Below are 18,603 nucleotides of genomic sequence, written 5' to 3'. Positions count from 1 at the left end.
TTTTCTCACTCAACATTCTCTTGAACTCTCTTGAGTCAGGATTTTGACCCTACTATTCTACTGAATAGGCAGTAATAAGGTATTGATTTGTATATTATAAATTATCTTACCGCTTCTTGGACAATGCAGAGCGGTCAGTCTTACTGTTCTGTTGCTTCTTTAAAGGTGAGCTTTTCTTCCCTTTCCTGTTTGCTTTAAGATTTTTCCCTATGTTTCAGGTTATCTTCAGTTTTTCTGTGATAAGTTTGGGCATGGTTTTCTTTGTATTTATATTTATCTTGCTTAGAGTTTGTAGAGCTTCTGGAATAATTGAGCTTATATCTGTTGTCAGCTTTATACCATCAAAGGCATTAGTGGAACAGTTGGTGAAATTTAAGTAGTTACTGTAATTTAGCTAATAATTTAGATCAGTGATAATTTCCTGATTTTGATAGTTGTAGTGTATTCTAGAAGGGAATATCTTTGGATATATGAAATACACATTGGAGTACTTAAGGGAAAAAGGTGTCATGACTGCAGTTTATTCTCAAATCTTTTAGGAAAAAAAGATATAACGGTATTTTGAAGATTCTTTGTGCTAATTTGTAACTTTTCCGTAATCTGAATTTATTTCAAACTATATAGTAATATGTATCTCCCAGCTGGCTTCTCATCACACAGCCACACAACCACACATGTTGTCTGTGGCTGTTGTCACACAAAGTGGCATGACTGAGTAGTTGTCACAGAGACTGTATGACCTGTGAAGCCTAAAGTAAAAATTATTATCTGGCCTTTCTTTCAGATACTTCCCAAATAAGTAATTAAAATTAACCAGTAGGTGAGGTGAACCCAAAATGGTATATAAAGAGTAACGTATTATAATTATATATTGTGTAACCACACTGAAAGGGTGGGATGAGAAGAACCAACAAGTAATTTTGGAAAGCAGAATCCAGTACTTTGGATTCTGTAAGACTAAAGACAAGAACTTTTTAGAAATGTAATCTTGTTAATAAATGTGTTTCTCACAGAGATATGAGTTAGCAGTTCTGAAACTTCTTTATGTGTATATTAGAATTGAACAGATAGGTAAATATATTTTAGATGATAAGAGCTGGGTTTTCTTACTGATGAAGAAGTTACAAATAAGGAAAAGGGAGGGCTTAAATGAACCCTGTGATATAGGATTGAAATCAGGTATCAGTATAAACTCATGATTTTTAATATTGCTATACAGATAGATAAGAAATGCAGGTGTGTATATGGTGGATTAGTGTCTATACATACAGTTCCCTTTATCTGTCATAGTTCTGTGGGTTGACTGGGTGGTTCTTCTACTGTGCTGGATGATGGCAGTCATCTGGGGGCTTGACTGGGCTTTAACATCCCAAATGGCTCAGTGGATGATGTCTGTCAGCTGGGAGTTCAGCTGGGGCTGTCCACCAGAGTGCTGGCTTTATATGGTCTCTCTGCTGGTGGTTTGGGCTTCTCATGGCATGATGGCTGGGTTTCAAGAGTGAGTATCCCAAGAGGGAGCATTGCAAGAGACCCAGGTGGAGACTGCAAGGCTGCTTATGACCTAGTTTCAGAAGTTATGCAGTGTCACTTCCGCCTCATTTTTTAGGTCAAAAAGCAGGTCACAGAGCCAGATTCAAGGGGAGGAAATTACACAAGAGCATAAACAAAGTGGTTTATTGAAGGGGAACATCTTTGGAGACTAGTTACCATAATGATTAATTCATATACTGTTTCTTGCTCTTATGTGTTTGGTTCATTCATTTGGATTGTTGATTCTTTGAAGACAAGTGTATATACTATCTCATATATTTTGTATTCTTCTCAATGTCTTACACTGTGTTTTGCACATAGTAATTGCCCAGTAAATATATTGTTGCCTGAGGATTCCAGGGATGCTAAGAGTTTAGGCTGACAAGAACTAGAAGAGAAGATGAAGGCACCTATTAATTGTACTGAGATTTTGGGCTGGGCCCAGTAGTGAACTTTTTTCAGGAAGAGGTAGATTGCCCACATGGAGTTAAGAGTTAGACAAGGAGGCTGCATCCTTGTGCTCACAGAGATGCTTTAGAGCCCTTTTCTTTTTATGGATACTTGGCTTATAAAAACAGACTGTTTTCAAATAGGCTTCATTAGTGGGAAGGTTCTTTCCTTTACGTTTGGGCCTGGCTTCCATTGGACCAGGGTCTTGGTGGGGCTGAACCTGTAGGCTAGTGTTGCTTTCAGCTATGTAGTACTAGAGAAAGCAAGAAATTTTATACACACACACACACACACACACACACACATACACACACACACACATATATACATACACACATTGTGTGCAGTAGTGCAGAGTTTTAAATTTTGCAACTTAAATATATTCGTTTATAGGGATTATTATTTGGATCCCAATAACTTGGAGATAAAATTAAGCGGTGGAAATCTATAACCAAGTGAAAATTTACTTTGACATTATCTCTAGGGGAAAAAATAGAAGTCTTGAAAACATTGTACGCTGCGGCGAGCTTTCAGAGGGAACATGCACCATGTTCGTAAGAACTGCCCTCTTTGACCCGTTGATCTGTGAGCAGTAGTGGTGCTGAAATGGGAACACAGCAGTGTTCGTGCTCCTTAGGACACTTTTTCAAACCTTAGAATCTATTTATTCTTGATAATTTTTTTATTCTTAAAGTTGTGAAATTCATTTTTTTTCAGAACTAAAAGAGCTGTGACTTAACTCTTTTTTCTATGTAACCACCTTTCCAATCCAAAATTAGTTATAAGTGTTCCCTTTCTGAGAAAGTAAGAGAAATAATGAATTTGCCTGCCAAATATATTTTATATGTTGACTAATTCCATAAACTAGTAAATTTTCTCTTTTCTGTGCTTAGGCTTCATTCCAGCGCTCCAATAGTCACGACAAAGTAAGGAGAATAGTTGCAGAGGAGGGTCGTACAGCAAGAAACCTGATAGCTTGGAGTGTTCCGCTGGAAAGCAAAGATGATGATGGTGTGTATTAAGAAAAGTTTCATTTTTGTTGTAGATTAGAAGAATGTATTTAGTCTTGAACAGTTAGACAGAAAATTGTTTATAATTAGAACTCTTGGGCAAATTAGTATGTATTAAGTAAGAAATAGTTTTTAATTGCTTTTTTACACAAATGAAAATGTTATTGTTGGTTTCACTACTTCACATAGGAATGAAATTGGGGTGTTATTATGACTCACAGATTAGTTTTTTCAAACTTATAAAAGATTTAGATTTTTTCTTTTATTAAATTCTTACAAAAATAAACAGTGTTTAACAAATTCAGTGTATTTACCATGATTAGGTACAATTTAATGTAATGATTTGGATGAGAAAAGGTAAGTATATTTCTTTAGTTCTCATGATTATTATTTGAACTAGGAAACGTATCTTTTCTCTTCAGTCTCTTCATTTTAATGGCGGGGAGCGCTGTGAGCACTGCCTAGATCCTGGGGATCTAGAAGGCTGAATAGGGATGCAGAAAGCAGGAGGTGGGAGTGTGCCGAAGAAGTCCATCCCACTTTGAAATTTTCTGAGGGCTTGTAGAGTATTCCTCACATTGGATTTTTGATAATTGATAATTCTGAATTTAATAAGTTACTGCTCTGGTGGTTACAGAATGGTGACGTGCTAATTTCGTTGTTCATTCTGTGTTTATTAACATTCTAATATAAGGAAGAGCTTTCCCTATTCCTCTTTGAATTTATGTCTGAATATATGTATTTTTTAAAGCTTTTATGGACTCATGGCTTCTTATTTGATGAGTTATAATCCCTTACTCCTGTTTTGATGCTTAAATTTTTCTAGAGTTATCTAATTGTTGCCCTGTTAAGCTGGCTCCTGTTTCCTCTTGACATGGTCTTATTCTCTGAGAATATCCTTACACAGTGGGATGTTTCAAGCTATACAAGAATTCGCCCAAGTTTTATTGTTATTTTATGTTTACATTTTTTTTTTAGTTTTTTCGATTTTAATTTTATTTAAAATTTTATTTTTTATTTATTTTATTTTATATTTTTACATTTTAACTCTGATCCATTTGTAGTTTATTCTTACATATAGTGTGAAGTATATATCTAATTTTATCTTTTTCCATATGGGTAACAAGTTGCCCCTGAATCACTTACTACAAAGTCTATCTTTGCCTCAGTTATTTGAGATGCCACCTTTATTGTAGATTGAATTTTCATATGAACTTATATTCTCTTCCACATATTTGTTTATCTAATTCATGTATGAGTGCCATATTGTTTTAACTGTAGAGGCATTATAGTATTTTAAAGTATCTGCTTGGACCAGTCCTCCCTCGGCAGCTTTTCTTTGTCAGTCTTCCTGGGTGTTTTTAGAGGGCAGTTATTTTGAATCACAAAAACTGTTAAATAGAGGGGAAATTAAATTTGTCAAAAATTTGTTCTCAGAAAGCCGGTCAATAAAAGCAGTCTCTGGGACCTTGGAAATTTGTTTTTTATTACATCTTTAGTTCATGTTGACCATGTATAGGTAATACTGTTCTGTGATCTCTGGAAGGAGATTATGTGTTAGTATGCCTGGATGATTTGCATAGTTCAGTTTTATATTACCTATTTGTTGATCTATATATTTATCTTTTTTTGCCTTGAAGGAAAATCTAAATGTCAAACTGGTGGAAAATCAAAGAGGGCAATTCAAGGCACTCATAAGACTACGAAACAGGTACAGGAGATACAGCTTTTTACTTCTTAGCTTTTAATTTCAATTATAAAATCTGATTTTTCAGGATTTGAATATTGTATATTTTATCTTCATGTAAAAATTTAATGTAACATTCTTTATTTAACAAACGTGTATATAGTATTATGTGCCTAGCTTGTGTTAAATGCAGATACTAATTTATTTGCTTTTTATAAGAACCCTTTGATGTAGGCATTATTTTTACCCTCATTTACAAACGAGGAGACTGAGATAGAGGTTATGTAACTTACTAGTAAGTAACACAGCCAAAGTTTGAACTCATGCCATCAGTTTCTACAGGTGATGCTTTTAACTCCTCTGCTACACATCCCATATTTGTGAGTTCTTCTATGATTTAATTTCTTGGTAAAATGATGCCTTTTGGCTGTGGGATAATAAAGATATTTCAACAATAAAATTTTTCAAATAGCTCTACTAAAATTTTAGAGAGCATAAGCCTACCTTATTTTTAAAAAATATATTAGCATAATTATAGTTAGCTTTGTAATCTATAGTTCTCTCTGAAATTTTCATATATATCACTTTAGTTTGATGTTATTAAGTATGTCAGTATCTATTATGTAAACCAAAAACTACGCACTGGGAAAACATGGACTTCTAATCAAGATGACATTGTGAGTTCATAAAATATCCCCTTCTCACACACAGAGGCATCAACGATACAATATTTTTAAAAAATTAAAGAGACAAAGGATTTTCAAAACTAAAATAAAAATCCCCGTGGGTCAGAATACATATATTCATAGTTAAGCGGAGTTGAGGACGCAAGCTTACGAGATAAGTCCTATGGAAAAAGAGAGGCGGAAATGCCCTGATTGTAGTGGAGAAACAGATCCACGCTTATGATATAAAACTTTAGGCTCATGGAGCGTTCTGCACTAAAAGACAAAAGTATGCTACAATCTGCCTGGGTTGTGGCCTGTGATAATTGACATCTGAAGCAATAAAAGAGAATAGTCCTCTGGCTCATGACGGGTTTGCTGTATTCTTGAAAGGTGAGAGGTTTAAGGCCCCCAGTGAAAGACCTCTGGAAGTGGGACTGTGGTGGGTAGGTGATGGTTACCATAAAACTAGCAGTGAGGGTGAGCAGAGAGAAAATCTAAAATAAAAGAGACTCAGACTCAAAATAAACTTGTGAAATAAAATATCAAAGCACAGGAGAAAATAATGTCATAAGATACAAACTGCACATTCCACAGATGAGAGAATTTACTCCTGAGGTAACAGATAAAGGGCATTTTTCTAAAGTGGACTTTTAAGTAAGTGAGTTTAAATTCCTCAAAGCAAAGAGTAACTACAAAGCAAAAAGGGAAATTCTGAAATAAAACAGATGGGTATTAATATTGAACATTTATGGGTAAAGTGAACATCTTAGAAATGAAAGTGTTGTCAGTGAAATTTAAAAACCTGCAGTTAGTAAGAATAAATGATAAAATGGACAAAGAGATTAGTTAAAGAGAGAATTTGTGAATTGGAAGACACTACTTAGGAGGATTTAGAATGTAGCTCAGAGAACTAAAGAGATGGGAAATAAAGAAATTAAAATTGAGAAATTCTAACATGTCTTTTAGGACTTTTGAAATAGAGAATAAATGGTGGGCCTGTAATATTTGAAGGGATAATGTTGAGCATTTTCCTTTGAGAGAATTTTCAGGAGATTCAGAGCATAACTGTGAAGCTGATCAGGATAAATAAAAATAGACTCATACCTAGATACACTCTAGAGAATCTGCAGAGTGTTAAGGGTAAGAGTAAAACTCTTAAAACATCAGAAAGTAAACAAAACCACAGAGGAATAACATTAATAGCCTTGTTCTGAACAAGAGAACAGTGGAGCAGTATCTTCAAAGTTATAAGGCAAAATAACTTTTAACCCAGAATTCCGTGCCCAAATGATTATTCAAGTGCGAGAGTGAAATGAAGCCATTTTCAGGTAACAAAGGCTAATGGTTTGCCACCTACAGACCCTTAACGAAGGGGCTATTAAAGACATACTTCAACAAGAAGAAAAGGTAACCAGGAGGAAGGAGCTTGATAAAAAGGTATTTGTAAAATATGTTAGTAAATCTCATTAACTGTTGATAAATTTTTAAAAATAATACTCACACAATTAAATTTAGAAAAGTGAAGCTAGAATCTTAGACAGTATTAACATAGAAGATGGATTGTGGGGAGTTTGGTGGGGAGTGGATGTGATAAAATCCTTGTCTTATTTAGGAAGAAGTCTTTGTTAAAGGCTGGCTACTAAAAGAATAAAACAAATGGCCATGATTTCCAAATAGAGGAAAAGAGAAGGTGAATAAACCAAAGCTTTTCAACTAAATAGAAGGCAAGAAAATGAAAAAAAGAAGAAAAATCATAGTAAGTGAAAAACATGAAAGATAGTGGTAGATACTAAGTATAAATATTTCAGCAAACATAATACATGTAAACTGATTAAATTCAGCTCTTAAAAGTTAGATGATTGAATTAAACCTCTCATTTTAATTGAGCTATATGCTGATTGTAAGAGACATTTAAAACAAAGAGAAAGAAAAAACTTCAGGCAGGTACTTGATATTCTAGATGTATTCTGAAGCTAGAATAACAATATTCATATCAAATTAGATAGAATTCAACATGAAAAGCATTGAAAGCAGAAAGATGGAAATTATATAATGGTAAAAGAATAATCATCCAAGAAGTATAAAAGTACAAAACTTTTAGGTACCCAACAGCACAGACTTGAAATATTAAAAGCCCAAGCTAACAGAATTACAAGGGGAAAATAAAAAGTGCATTATGATCATGGTGGTAATCAATATCCTTTACTCAGAAACTGATCAAGCAGGAGAAAATAATAAGGCTGTAGAATTAAGATACAGTTACACTTGATCTCATTTAAACGTATGTGTGTATGTATATGTGCATGTATTTATTGGCACTCAATAGTATGTACAAAGCATATGCAAAAATTGATCGCATCCTGGGTTATAAAGAAGTCTCAGTAAACAGAAGTCAGGCAAGAGGGTAGAAGTCAGACACAGCATGTTCTCTGACTGTAATACAATTAAATTACAAATAAAATACAAGGATATTTTCACATAATTTTTATACTAAAAAAACTCTGTTAAGCAAAGTTAAAGATGAGACTGACTGGAAGAAGATACCATACATTAAGAATTTATAAAGAGCTAGAATTAATCAGAAAAAAGACAACTCAGTAGAAAATGGGGGAAACATGAATAGCCTGTAAACCTGTGAAAAGATGCTCCATCTCAGTAGTGTTAAGGGAGATGCCTCTGGATTACTTGTGGAATCCTGCAACTTTACCCTCTAGGACAAGGTTCACCATCAACAAAATTTTCTGTGTTCCTGTTTTCTCTGAACACTCACTTTACCTTCTTGTTCTGGCTAAGTCCCAGCTCACGTGTGGAGATACAGCTTCCTCCACAGTCTTGTTAAGTAGTAGTAGCTTTTTCCCCACAGCACTCCTACCTCTGATCCTGAAGGTGGATTCCTGCTTGCTCCTCCTGGCATTTCAGGCAGTTCTCCCTCCCATTTCCTAAAACTCCCCAGATTTGAAGGACATGCCATCAGTTTGTACCACCTACTCCACCTTCTTGTTGTAGTCATCTACAGACTTCCAGGTCACTTCTCCTTACTCCCTGAAGATACAATTTTCAGGCTCACTGTGTGTTCTCTACCATTACTGCTGTCCTCTCGATTTCTTGCATTTCTCTCCTCCAGCAGTTTTGTCTTCTACTCATTCCTCTGGTTAGACTCTTGTTTTTACTAATAGCTTCTCTCCCTCCAGGATCTCAGTCTCAGGCATTCCTCTTCTACCTGTAACCTCTCTTTCCGCTTTACTCTCTCTGATCACATGACTCTAATAATTCTTCAACCCCATGCAATCTATAGTTTACTGATCCTGCCCTCCTTTCACTACCCCTCATCCTCCATATGTCCACACTTTCCTGAAATCTTCCTGTGGTTTGGCTGCCATAATTACTTCCTTGCAGTCTAGCTACCTACCCTGCCTCTTAGCTTAGAAACAGACCCACATAATTAATCAACTAATGTTTGACAAAGGAGCAAAGGCGATACAATGGAGCAGAGATAGTCTTTTCAACACATGGTGCTGGAACAGTTGGACAAGAAATTCAACCTTTCTAAGCCTTAGTTTTGTCATCTACAAAACAGGAATAATAATATTTGTCCTTACAGTTTGTTGTGATGATTAAATTAATAGATATTATATTTTCAAAAGCTCTTCATAAAATATAAATAAACTTCCAAACATAAAGTGTTACTATTTTTGTTAAACTTAAATGCCAAATTTGCATAGTTCATTGCCTTTTTGATGAAATTACCCAGCTGTAATTTCTGCCTTTCTGGAGAGTCTTTCTTAGTTAAAAAGCTCGCATAGAGCAGTCACGAAGAATAGAAACATGTTAAGCTGAAAGCAGTTTTCTACATTTTAAGAAAGGATGTTTAAAGTATTTGAGTCATATACATAATAGCATAAATACATACATGGGTGAAGATGAGTGAAAGTATTTTTGAGAATTTTGTAAGATTAGTGTCTGAATTCACAGGAAGCTACTAGTGCTTTGTTGTTCAATGTAGAAAAAGGTAGTGAAGGACGTATAGTTGAGGAAACTTAAAGTTAATTTTAACTTCAGATGGTGTATAGGAAGGGAAATTCGGTGGTCTGGGATATCTGGTGAAGGGCTGTTGGTGCAGGGCCTTGAGGTGCCATGTAGTGGGAAGCCAGTGGTTTACTTGCAGAGCTCTGACTGGAAGGTAGTGTCCTGTGGCTCTGTGATCTTGGACAGATCAGCCTCTAAGTCTCAGTTTTCTAAGCTGTAAAATAGAGCTAATAATACATACCTTAAAATTTGTGTAAGGGGATATTTGCCATCATAATTAAATCATTTACTATTAGGGCTGGAAAGTACTTAGAGAGCAGTTGAGGCAAAGGTTTTGTGGGTTGTTGACGATTACTTTAAATTTTATTGCTTGAGTGTTAAGAATTTGGGCCTGGACTAGGGCTGTCAGATAAAATATTTGCGAAGTCTGGCAACCTTAGTCTGTATGGGGGACTGTGGAAGAAGGATGAGCAGCTCCATCTCAGCCTCCTAAGTGTGTGTCTTTGTGTGTATGTTTTGTTTGCTTGCCTTTTGGTAGTGAAGATTCTATATAAACTAAATATTGACCATAAAAAATTTTCTGAAGTATAGGAATCACTGTTACATTGAAGGCCAATGCCTAAAATAGAACAGGGAGATTATTAGCTTCTATTTTGGATTTTCTTCACTTTGGAGCTCTTTTATGAAAAAGAAAAAAACCAAACAGGTTAACAGGAATGATATACATACATACAAAACAACCCAGAGAAACTTTGGATTGTTTGTTGCTCTAACCTGTAGCACAAGGTTAGTATTTATTTATTTATCAGTTTAAGTAGCCACAGAGAGATAAGCAACTCCTTTGTACCTGGTGAGAAGCTTCAGGTTTGCGTTTGGAAATTAGGTCTCTGTGTAAACTACATGGTCATGTTTGTGAGGGAATGATTCTGTGGTACAGTCTGTAAGACTACAGAATATAATCTTACATTTTCAAAGTCTTCCTGTGCAGCGGAGGGTCATCTGAGCACAGCAGTAATGTTATTTGGTGAGTCTGCTCTGTAGCTGGTGCTTGGTTCTATTCATCGGTATTCTCTTCTAGTAAATTGTTCTGTATTTACACAATAATTTTGACTTTTAGTGGAAAAAATGGTTTAAGTTAAAATTAAGTAACTGAATATAACCATGTCATTTCTAAATGAAAAGAATATATTCAAGCAATTTCAAAATGTTTAAATTGGTATTAATTATTTGTTAATGTATGTAAATGTGCCATACAGGTATTCTAGTAAATCAGGAGCCACTTTAGGGCTCCTTTTTGACTAAGGGTCTGTTCACCATTAAAATCATCCTAATCTTCAATAAAATATGTAACTGACCTTACAAACCTGCCACTTTTATTTACGATGAGCAGCTTTGTTTTGATGAATTCAGTGTGATATAAGCTGAAAAGAAGAATGTCATGTTTTTAAGTATTTATGTTGAAAATGGTCTTTATACAAAAATCTAGTCCCTGGAGGCTTATAAGAAATATTTTTTCATGTTTTGTTTTATTTCACCAGAACACTACAGTAGACTGTAAAATAACATCAGCTACAACTGGAGACAAACACTTTGATAAAAGCCCCACTAAGACAAGGCACCCTCGGAAAGTTGATCTAAGAGCGCGATACTGGGCATTTCTTTTTGACAATCTTCGCCGGGCAGTAGACGAAATCTATGTGACTTGTGAATCAGATCAGAGTGTGGTGGAATGTAAGGTAAGGTTTGCTTTAAGGCTTTGTAATCCATTTGAAGCCAGTTTCTCCCATTTTTGACTCGATAATTTACCTCAATATGCAATACTTTAGTGTTAACTGTAGTTTCCATGCTATACACTATATTGTCAGAACTTACGCATCTTATAACTGAAAGTTTGTACCCTCTGACCCCTATCCCCTGCAACCACTGTTTTACTCTTTTGCCTCTGTGAGTGCTTCAGGCTTTGCTTTGCTTTGCTTTGATTTTTCAAGAGTACCCTTGTTGTTTGCATTACTTAATTATGTACTTCTACATTCTGTGCAAGATTTGGTAGACAGTTGTCTTGATACCTAGTCCTAGGCAAGAAATTACAGCAATGAGTATACATACACAAACAATTTATTAAAAAAAAAAACTTATCTCCATTCCCCATTGGTATTGTAGGTGACACTAGTGAGATTTTCACATTCTTTGGTTTCGTGGAGTTACTTATCACTCTCCTAATTCACTCTGATCAGGGAAAAGTGAGATTGATGGCTAACCATAAACAATCCTGTGCTTATGCTTTGGTTGTCACAATTAATATTGTTACTATAAGCATGTAAAACTTTTTATGTTTTAAGAGAAATATTTTTAAGCAACATCATATTGTTGGGGTTTAATGAATCAACATATTGTGATATAAAACTCTATCGGAGTTAATTTTGGGTTATAGTTTCTTATGTAAAACAAGCATATGGGCCTTTGACCATATATGTGACGATTTATTTCTAGATTCTATTCCATTCATGTCTATGTCTGTAATTATGTCAGTACCACATTGTTTGATTATTGTAGCTGTGTAATAGGTTTTGAAATCAGGAGGTGTTAGTCTGCCAGCTTTGTTGGTCTTTTTCAAGATTGTTTTGAGTATTTAGGGTCCTTTGAGATTCCATATGAATTTTAGGGTGGGTTTTTCTATTTCTGCAAATTTGGGATTTTGATAAGGATTGCATTGAAACTGTACATTGCTTTGGGAGTAGTATTGATATTTTAATAATGCTAAGTCTTCCATTATATGAAGATGGGATGTTTTCATTTATGTCTTTAATATCTTTTAGTGATGTTTTTAATATACAAGTATTTCACCTTCTTGGTTAATTCCTAAGTATTTTAATTCTTTTCGGTGATGTTGCAAATGGCGTTGTTTCTGCATTTCTTTTTGTGTTCTTCATTGTCAATATATTAAAAATGCAACTGACTTTTGCATGTTGACTTTGTATTCTGCTACTTTGCTTTTTCATGTATTATTTTTAATATTTTTTGGTGGATTCTTTAGTGTTTTCTACTTAAAAGATTATGATATCTGCAACCAGAGATAATTTTACTTCTTCCTTCCAATTTGGATATCTTTGATTCTTTTTCTTGCCTAATTACTTTGACTCAAACTTCTAGTACTTTGTTGAAAAAAAGTTATGAAACATCCTAGCCTTGTTGCTGTTCTTAGAGGAAAAGCATTCAGTCTTTCACCATTGAGTATGATGTTTGCTGTGCATTTTTCATATGGGGATTTTATTGTTTCAGTAGTTTGCTTTAACTCCTAGTTTGTTGAGTGTTTTTTTTTTTAATCATGAAAAGTGCTGATTTTTGTCATATTTTTTCTACTTCAATTGAGATGATCATGTGGTTTTTTACCTTCATTTTGTTGACACAGTATATTACACTGATTGATTTTTACATTTTGAGCTATCTTTGCATTCCAGGAAAAAATTTCACTTGGTCATGATGTTTATTCCTTTTAGTATGCTGCTTAATTGTTTGCTAGTATTTTTTGAGGATTTTTGCATCAGTGTTTATAAGTGATAACTGATCTGTAGTTTTCTTGTAGTGTCTCTGTCTGGCTTTGGTATCAGGATTATGCTCAGTTTTCATAATTGGAAATACTGTAAGAGAAAAGCATCTATTCAAGCAAACTTGCAAATGAGTTGAAGGAAAAATTAGTTAGCCCCTGCAGTAAAATATTTTTATCAGTACCCAGGCAACTGCAAATTTTATGTATCCAAAAGATTCTGGTAAGGATTAAATTTTAAGAGAATGGTTTCTATTAGCAGATTTTCATTTATAAATTTTCATTTGTTTAATATATTATGTATTCTTTTTCCAGATTGCTTATATTAAAAATTAAGGGGAGATATTTGAAAGAAGTGAATGATAAAAGGATTGAAGATAACTGTGAATGATATTATTAGATAGTCTTGAAAGTGGTTTACTTGCCATTTTGCTTTCAGATGATTTCCCTTTTGAGCTGTTTATTTCATTAGTAGCTTTTTAAAAAATAGATTAGCTATTCTTAAAAAAATAATGTCTTTTAAAACTTGTTTCGCTTTCTGTAAAGCTCTTTCTTTCATAAGATTCCCTTTATCACTGACTTCTCATGTGATGCTTGTTTCTACGCCTTCATCACCTCAGAGGTGCACTGCTGTGCTCATTCCTGCAGCTGAATTGGAGGGCTGTATTGATGTCCTGGGCCCAAGGGCCTGTGCACTAGTATTGTGTGTCAGGAGCACAAAGGGATGGCGCCAACCATCCTGCTCTGTGCGCCAGTAACTAGAATTAGTTACAAACCAATCGAATCCGTTGCAGCCAATTGGTAAACTAATTGGTAATTTTAGCTGTACATCTATATGTAGTTATCTGAATACCTATAACATTACTTTCAGAGCCACTTTTGTTCTGTTTCATTCTGCTTGACAAAATGGCCTTCATAGCTGTAAGGAGAAAGATGTGCATCAGCGACTATGAGGCTGCTCCAGCTGCTTGTCTTGTTTGTATTCTCTTGTTAGTAAAACATGACTCAGATTACAACTGCATGGTACCACTCTGATCATTTCTGATAACGTGGAGCTAAACGTTCCTTAAAGTAGGTTGTTTAAGCCACCAAATGTACTTTGTGCCAGCTTGTATCAGAAGTCTAGCTGCATATATTCTTGCCTTTTAGAGGGTTTCTTCTTTTTTTTTAGCAAAAATAGAGATCAGTAGAAAACTTCTGAGATAAATTATTCTGAATCAAACATTTCTGTGCCCTGAAGTAGGTGATTTAAGTTGAATGAATTTAATTAAACAATTTGAATTATATTAGTAGAATTGAGAAAAGGAAGCCAACTAAATTTAAAATTTGTTCCTTTTCCTAATTATAGAAGACTTTTATTACCAGTGATTTGTCACTAAAGATTACCTTTGAAAGAAAATCAACAATACTTCTCTGTTCAGAAGAGTCTTAAAATAGGATATAACTTTCGTGACTAAAGTGAAGTTGATACTATATTTCATTTATGAATAATTTGGCATGTATTTATTACTAGTCTTGGGTCTGGTTTCCACAGTGTACTTGTATTTTTTAAAACATAAGTAAAAAGTGTTTTCAAGGTCTTTGACTGCCACTGATACTAAAATGTCAGTCTAAGATTTTGTTGTAGAAAAGTAATGTATTTATAAAACAAATTAGCATTTTTATAGCTGGTCGGCATTTTCTGATAGTTATCTTCTGGGAGTATTGAAAAGTTGCCTTTTATAATAAAGTCAAGTGAGACAGGTGTATCTTTTTTTTTTATTAAACTATAGTTGATTTACAATGTTGTGTTAGTTTCTGGTGTACAGAATAGTGTTTCAGTTGTAAATATATATTCATAATCTTTTCTGTTGTAGGTTATTACACAGTATTGAATATAGTTCCTTGTGCTATACCATAGGACCTTGCTGTTTATCTAGTTTATATATAGTAGTTTGTATCTGCTAATCCCAAACTCCTAATTTATCCCTCCCCTCCCATTCCTCTTTGGTAATGATAAGTTTGTTTTCTGTATCTGTGAGTCTGTTTCTGTTTTGTAAATAAGTTTGTCTCATTTTTTAGATTCCACATATAAGTGATATCATGTGATATTTGTCTTTCTCTGTCTGACTTACTTGACATCAAGTAAGATAACCTCTAGATCCATCCCTGTTGTTACAAATGGCATTATTTCATTCTTTTTTGTGGCTGAGTACTATTCCATTGTGTGTGTGTGTGTGTGTGTGTGTGTGTGTGTGTTTTCTCTCTGGATATGTGCCCTGGAATGAGATTGCTAGATCATACAGTAACTCTATTTTTAATGTTTTAGGAAATCTCCATACTGTTTTCCTTAGTGGCTAGACCAAATTACATTCCCACCAACAATATAGGAGGGTTGTCTTTTTCTCCACACCCTCTCCAGGATTTATCATTTGTGGACTTCTTAATGATGGCCATTCTGACTGGTGTGAAGTGATACCTCATTGTGATTTTGAGTAGCATTTCTCTATTAGCAGTATTGAGCATCTTTTCATGTACCTGTTGGCCGTATGTATGAGACTGGTATGTCTGTATGGTCTTTTCAGTAAGATGAGAAATGGTATAATACTGGTAAAGTGAATAAACTTTAAAGTTCTTTGTCTTACCCATTTAAATGAAATCTTTGGCCAATTAACCAATATCTATACATAGTTAAGCTTGAGATCAATTCCTCTTTCAGAGCAATGGAGTAGATCTCAGTGGCCTGTGGTTTTACACTCAAGTGATCATCATTTTGAACAGTGCAGATTTATTTATTTTTTGAATTCTGTTGTCTCCTGTAAGTTTATTTCATCTGTAAATTGGATGAACATACCTTGTATTTCTTTATCAGAATCAGTGGTGAAAATGTTTGGTTGAGGGGCTTCACTGAGATGGAATAGAAAATTCAGGCCTACTGTCTCTCTGAGGACAAATAGAAGAGCTAGGTGATAAATAACAGATCTACAGAAAGCTTAGGAGAGTGAAGAATTCTTCAGCAGGGAAGAATTATAGGGGCATGATCCAGGAAAAGATAGAAATCCTAAGAGGGAAGCCACAGCAAAACATTTCTGAATAATCCATTGTCAACGAAGAAATTAATAGAAATTAGAAAATATTTTGAACTGAATGATAACAAAACAATATATGTGAGCTTGAGCCTAAGTCATGCTTAAAGGAAACTTTATATTGATAAAATGCATATATTTGAAATGAAATAAAGGCTGAAAGCAAGTGATCTAAGTATCTAGCTCAGGAAAGTAGAGGAAAAAAGTGAACTAAACCCAAAGAAATCAGAAGGAAGAAAATGATAAAGAAAAGAGCAGAAATTAATAAAATAGAACTGTCATACGTCAGAGAAGATCATCAAAGTCAGAAGCTGTTGTTATGGCTAAACAAGAAAAGAAAGCTATGAATATAACCAATATCAGTGATGAAAAAGGTAACATTACTACCAGCACTGCTATCAGGGATGAAAGAGGTAACATTACTACAGGTCCTACAAGACTTTAATAATACAAGTTTTTAAATTTATACATTAAAAAATACATTAAAATATGTATTAGAAGTGGCTGGCAGGTTTGGATTGGTTGCATTAGAGATATTAAGAAAATAAGTTATATTTTGAAGATAAAAGGAGGAAGGGTTCTCTTTTTCAGAGAAAGGATTTACAGATATGGAAAGGGGGAAGTTTAGAATGAACTGTAGGTGACTGATTGGAATTTGGAAGCATTGATATGAACTCATGGGTTTCTTAAATACCTACACATACCTGGATATAGAAATAGGTGCAGGTGTGTGTGTATGCATAGATTTCTACTGTCTACTTGAGCACCTAGAATTGACACACCAATAGCAGTGAGCACATTAAATACCTAATCTTGGTCAAGATACCATTTTCCAATAAAGGAACCAAAGCTGCTTACAGAAATGGCTGATCCCAGGACAGGGGCAGGTGGTTGATGGGTCTTTGCTTTGAAATAATTTATCTGTACGTTTATGTTTTGTGCACTTTCTGGCTTAACAATAAAAAAGTTTAAAAGAATGGTCAGTTGAGAAGTCTTGAGAAGGAGTATCTACCATCTCTTGGTCTTTAGACTGTCAGCTTCACTAATTTCTTACCAAACAGTGAGAGTGAAAAATAAAACAAAACCTAGAAAACTAGGTCAGTAGGTTTTGCTGCTTCCTCAACAAGAAGTATAGTATAAAAATTATTAATTCCTAAGTCTTTTACTCTAAAATTTTTTCTTTAGACTCTTTAGTTTCAGAATGGAATTTAATGTTTGTTGTTTGTTTTTAATTAGGAGGTGCTAATGATGCTCGATAACTATGTAAGAGATTTCAAAGCATTGATTGACTGGATTCAACTTCAGGAAAAGCTAGAGAAGACAGATGCTCAAAGCAGGTAATGAATTCTGGTCTTTATATTTACAGCAGCCAACAGATTTGAAAGCAATTATTGAAATTGACAATGAACTTGACCTCAGTTTACCTTGAAACATAAAATTCTAAAAGTTGGGAGCTGTATTTCTCATTCAGTTAAGTAACAAATATTTATCCTGTACCTACTAGTACAAGGCACTTTTATCCAGTATAGAAATTTAATTGCAGAATATGATACCTTTACTACTTTCATGAATTTGTAGTCTAAGGTGGGCTAAAATAGAACTTATTACTATGAGAATATATTATAGGTGTTCAGAGAAGGACAGGGTCATATCTCTTTTGGGGGATAGATCAGGAAAGATTTCATGGAGGATGCGTAAGTGTTTAAAGGATGCGATGGATTTTAACAAGTGACTGGCCTTTCACATGAAGGAATAAAGACAGCTGTAGAAGGGAAGAGCATGTGTGATGTGAACATAATGTAGGGAGAGGTGTAATATTTCTTCTTAATGTAATAGGCAGTGAGGAAAATTGATGCAGTTAGGGAAATAATGAGAGATCAGAGCTATTTTAGAAACCTTCATTTGAAATGAACACACAACATCTGAGTGTTGTGTGCCAGGATCTGGGACTGTTGTGAAGAAAACAGACACCGTCCCCGCCCTCATGAAGTGTAGAGTGCAATTGCAGGAAACACTGAAGTTAAATACTTACCAGTGTACAAAGTGTCATCAAAAAGAAATGTAGTATATACTTTGGGAGTATAAGAAAAGGCATCATCAACCAGTAAAGTCTAGGAGGGCTTCCCCAGGGAGGTTATATTTAAGTGAGTCAGAAATGCCAAGAAGCGAAGGAGAGAGGAGAGAAGAAAAAGAGTAATCCTAGGTGGAGGGGATGGTATATGTGATACCCCGGAGGTGGAAGAGAGCGCAGTCTAGTCAAGGAATTTAGAGTTTAGCAGGGCTGGGGTGAAGAGGACAGGGGAAGGGTAGCATGAGATGAGCCTGGAGAGGTAGACGGAGACCCAATTATGCAGGGCTCTGTAGGCATGATAAAAACTTTAGACTTTATTTTGAGCCATAAAGGTTTCTAAGCAAGGAAACAACATCAAATTTGTGTTTTAAAAAAATCTTTTTGGTACAGTGTGGGATGGTTGAGCAGTATAGTTCATAGATGATGGCTACTCAGACTAGAGTAAAGGCAGTAGAGAGAGTTGAGATGGTCTGGAAATAGGTAATCCAACTGGACTTAGTATTATTTTAGTTATGTACAAAAACGAAAGAAAAATTTATTATTTATTTTAGA

General features: G+C 34.7%; 1 protein-coding gene across 6 annotated transcripts in view; it reads left to right on the top strand.

The window, feature by feature from the left end:
* The window catches only part of SCAPER (S-phase cyclin A associated protein in the ER), a 268,289-nt gene that overhangs the window by 20,848 nt on the left and 228,838 nt on the right, over window positions 1-18,603 (top strand). For 5 of the 6 annotated variants that reach the window (XM_045516815.2, XM_074353894.1, XM_074353892.1 and 2 more), the window contains exons 3-6: window positions 2,874-2,991; window positions 4,631-4,701; window positions 10,910-11,107; window positions 17,217-17,317. In XM_045516815.2, the coding sequence (XP_045372771.2) occupies window positions 2,874-2,991; window positions 4,631-4,701; window positions 10,910-11,107; window positions 17,217-17,317 (488 nt within the window). Of the gene's footprint in view, window positions 1-2,873; window positions 2,992-4,630; window positions 4,702-6,957; window positions 7,102-10,909; window positions 11,108-17,216; window positions 17,318-18,603 lie in introns of those variants that run through there. The other variant, XM_045516818.2, reaches the window with a different exon arrangement.

Source organism: Camelus bactrianus, chromosome 27, assembly GCF_048773025.1.
Source record: "Camelus bactrianus isolate YW-2024 breed Bactrian camel chromosome 27, ASM4877302v1, whole genome shotgun sequence".
Taxonomy (NCBI): domain Eukaryota; kingdom Metazoa; phylum Chordata; class Mammalia; order Artiodactyla; family Camelidae; genus Camelus; species Camelus bactrianus.
This window is presented reverse-complemented; position numbering and strand designations above follow the sequence as displayed.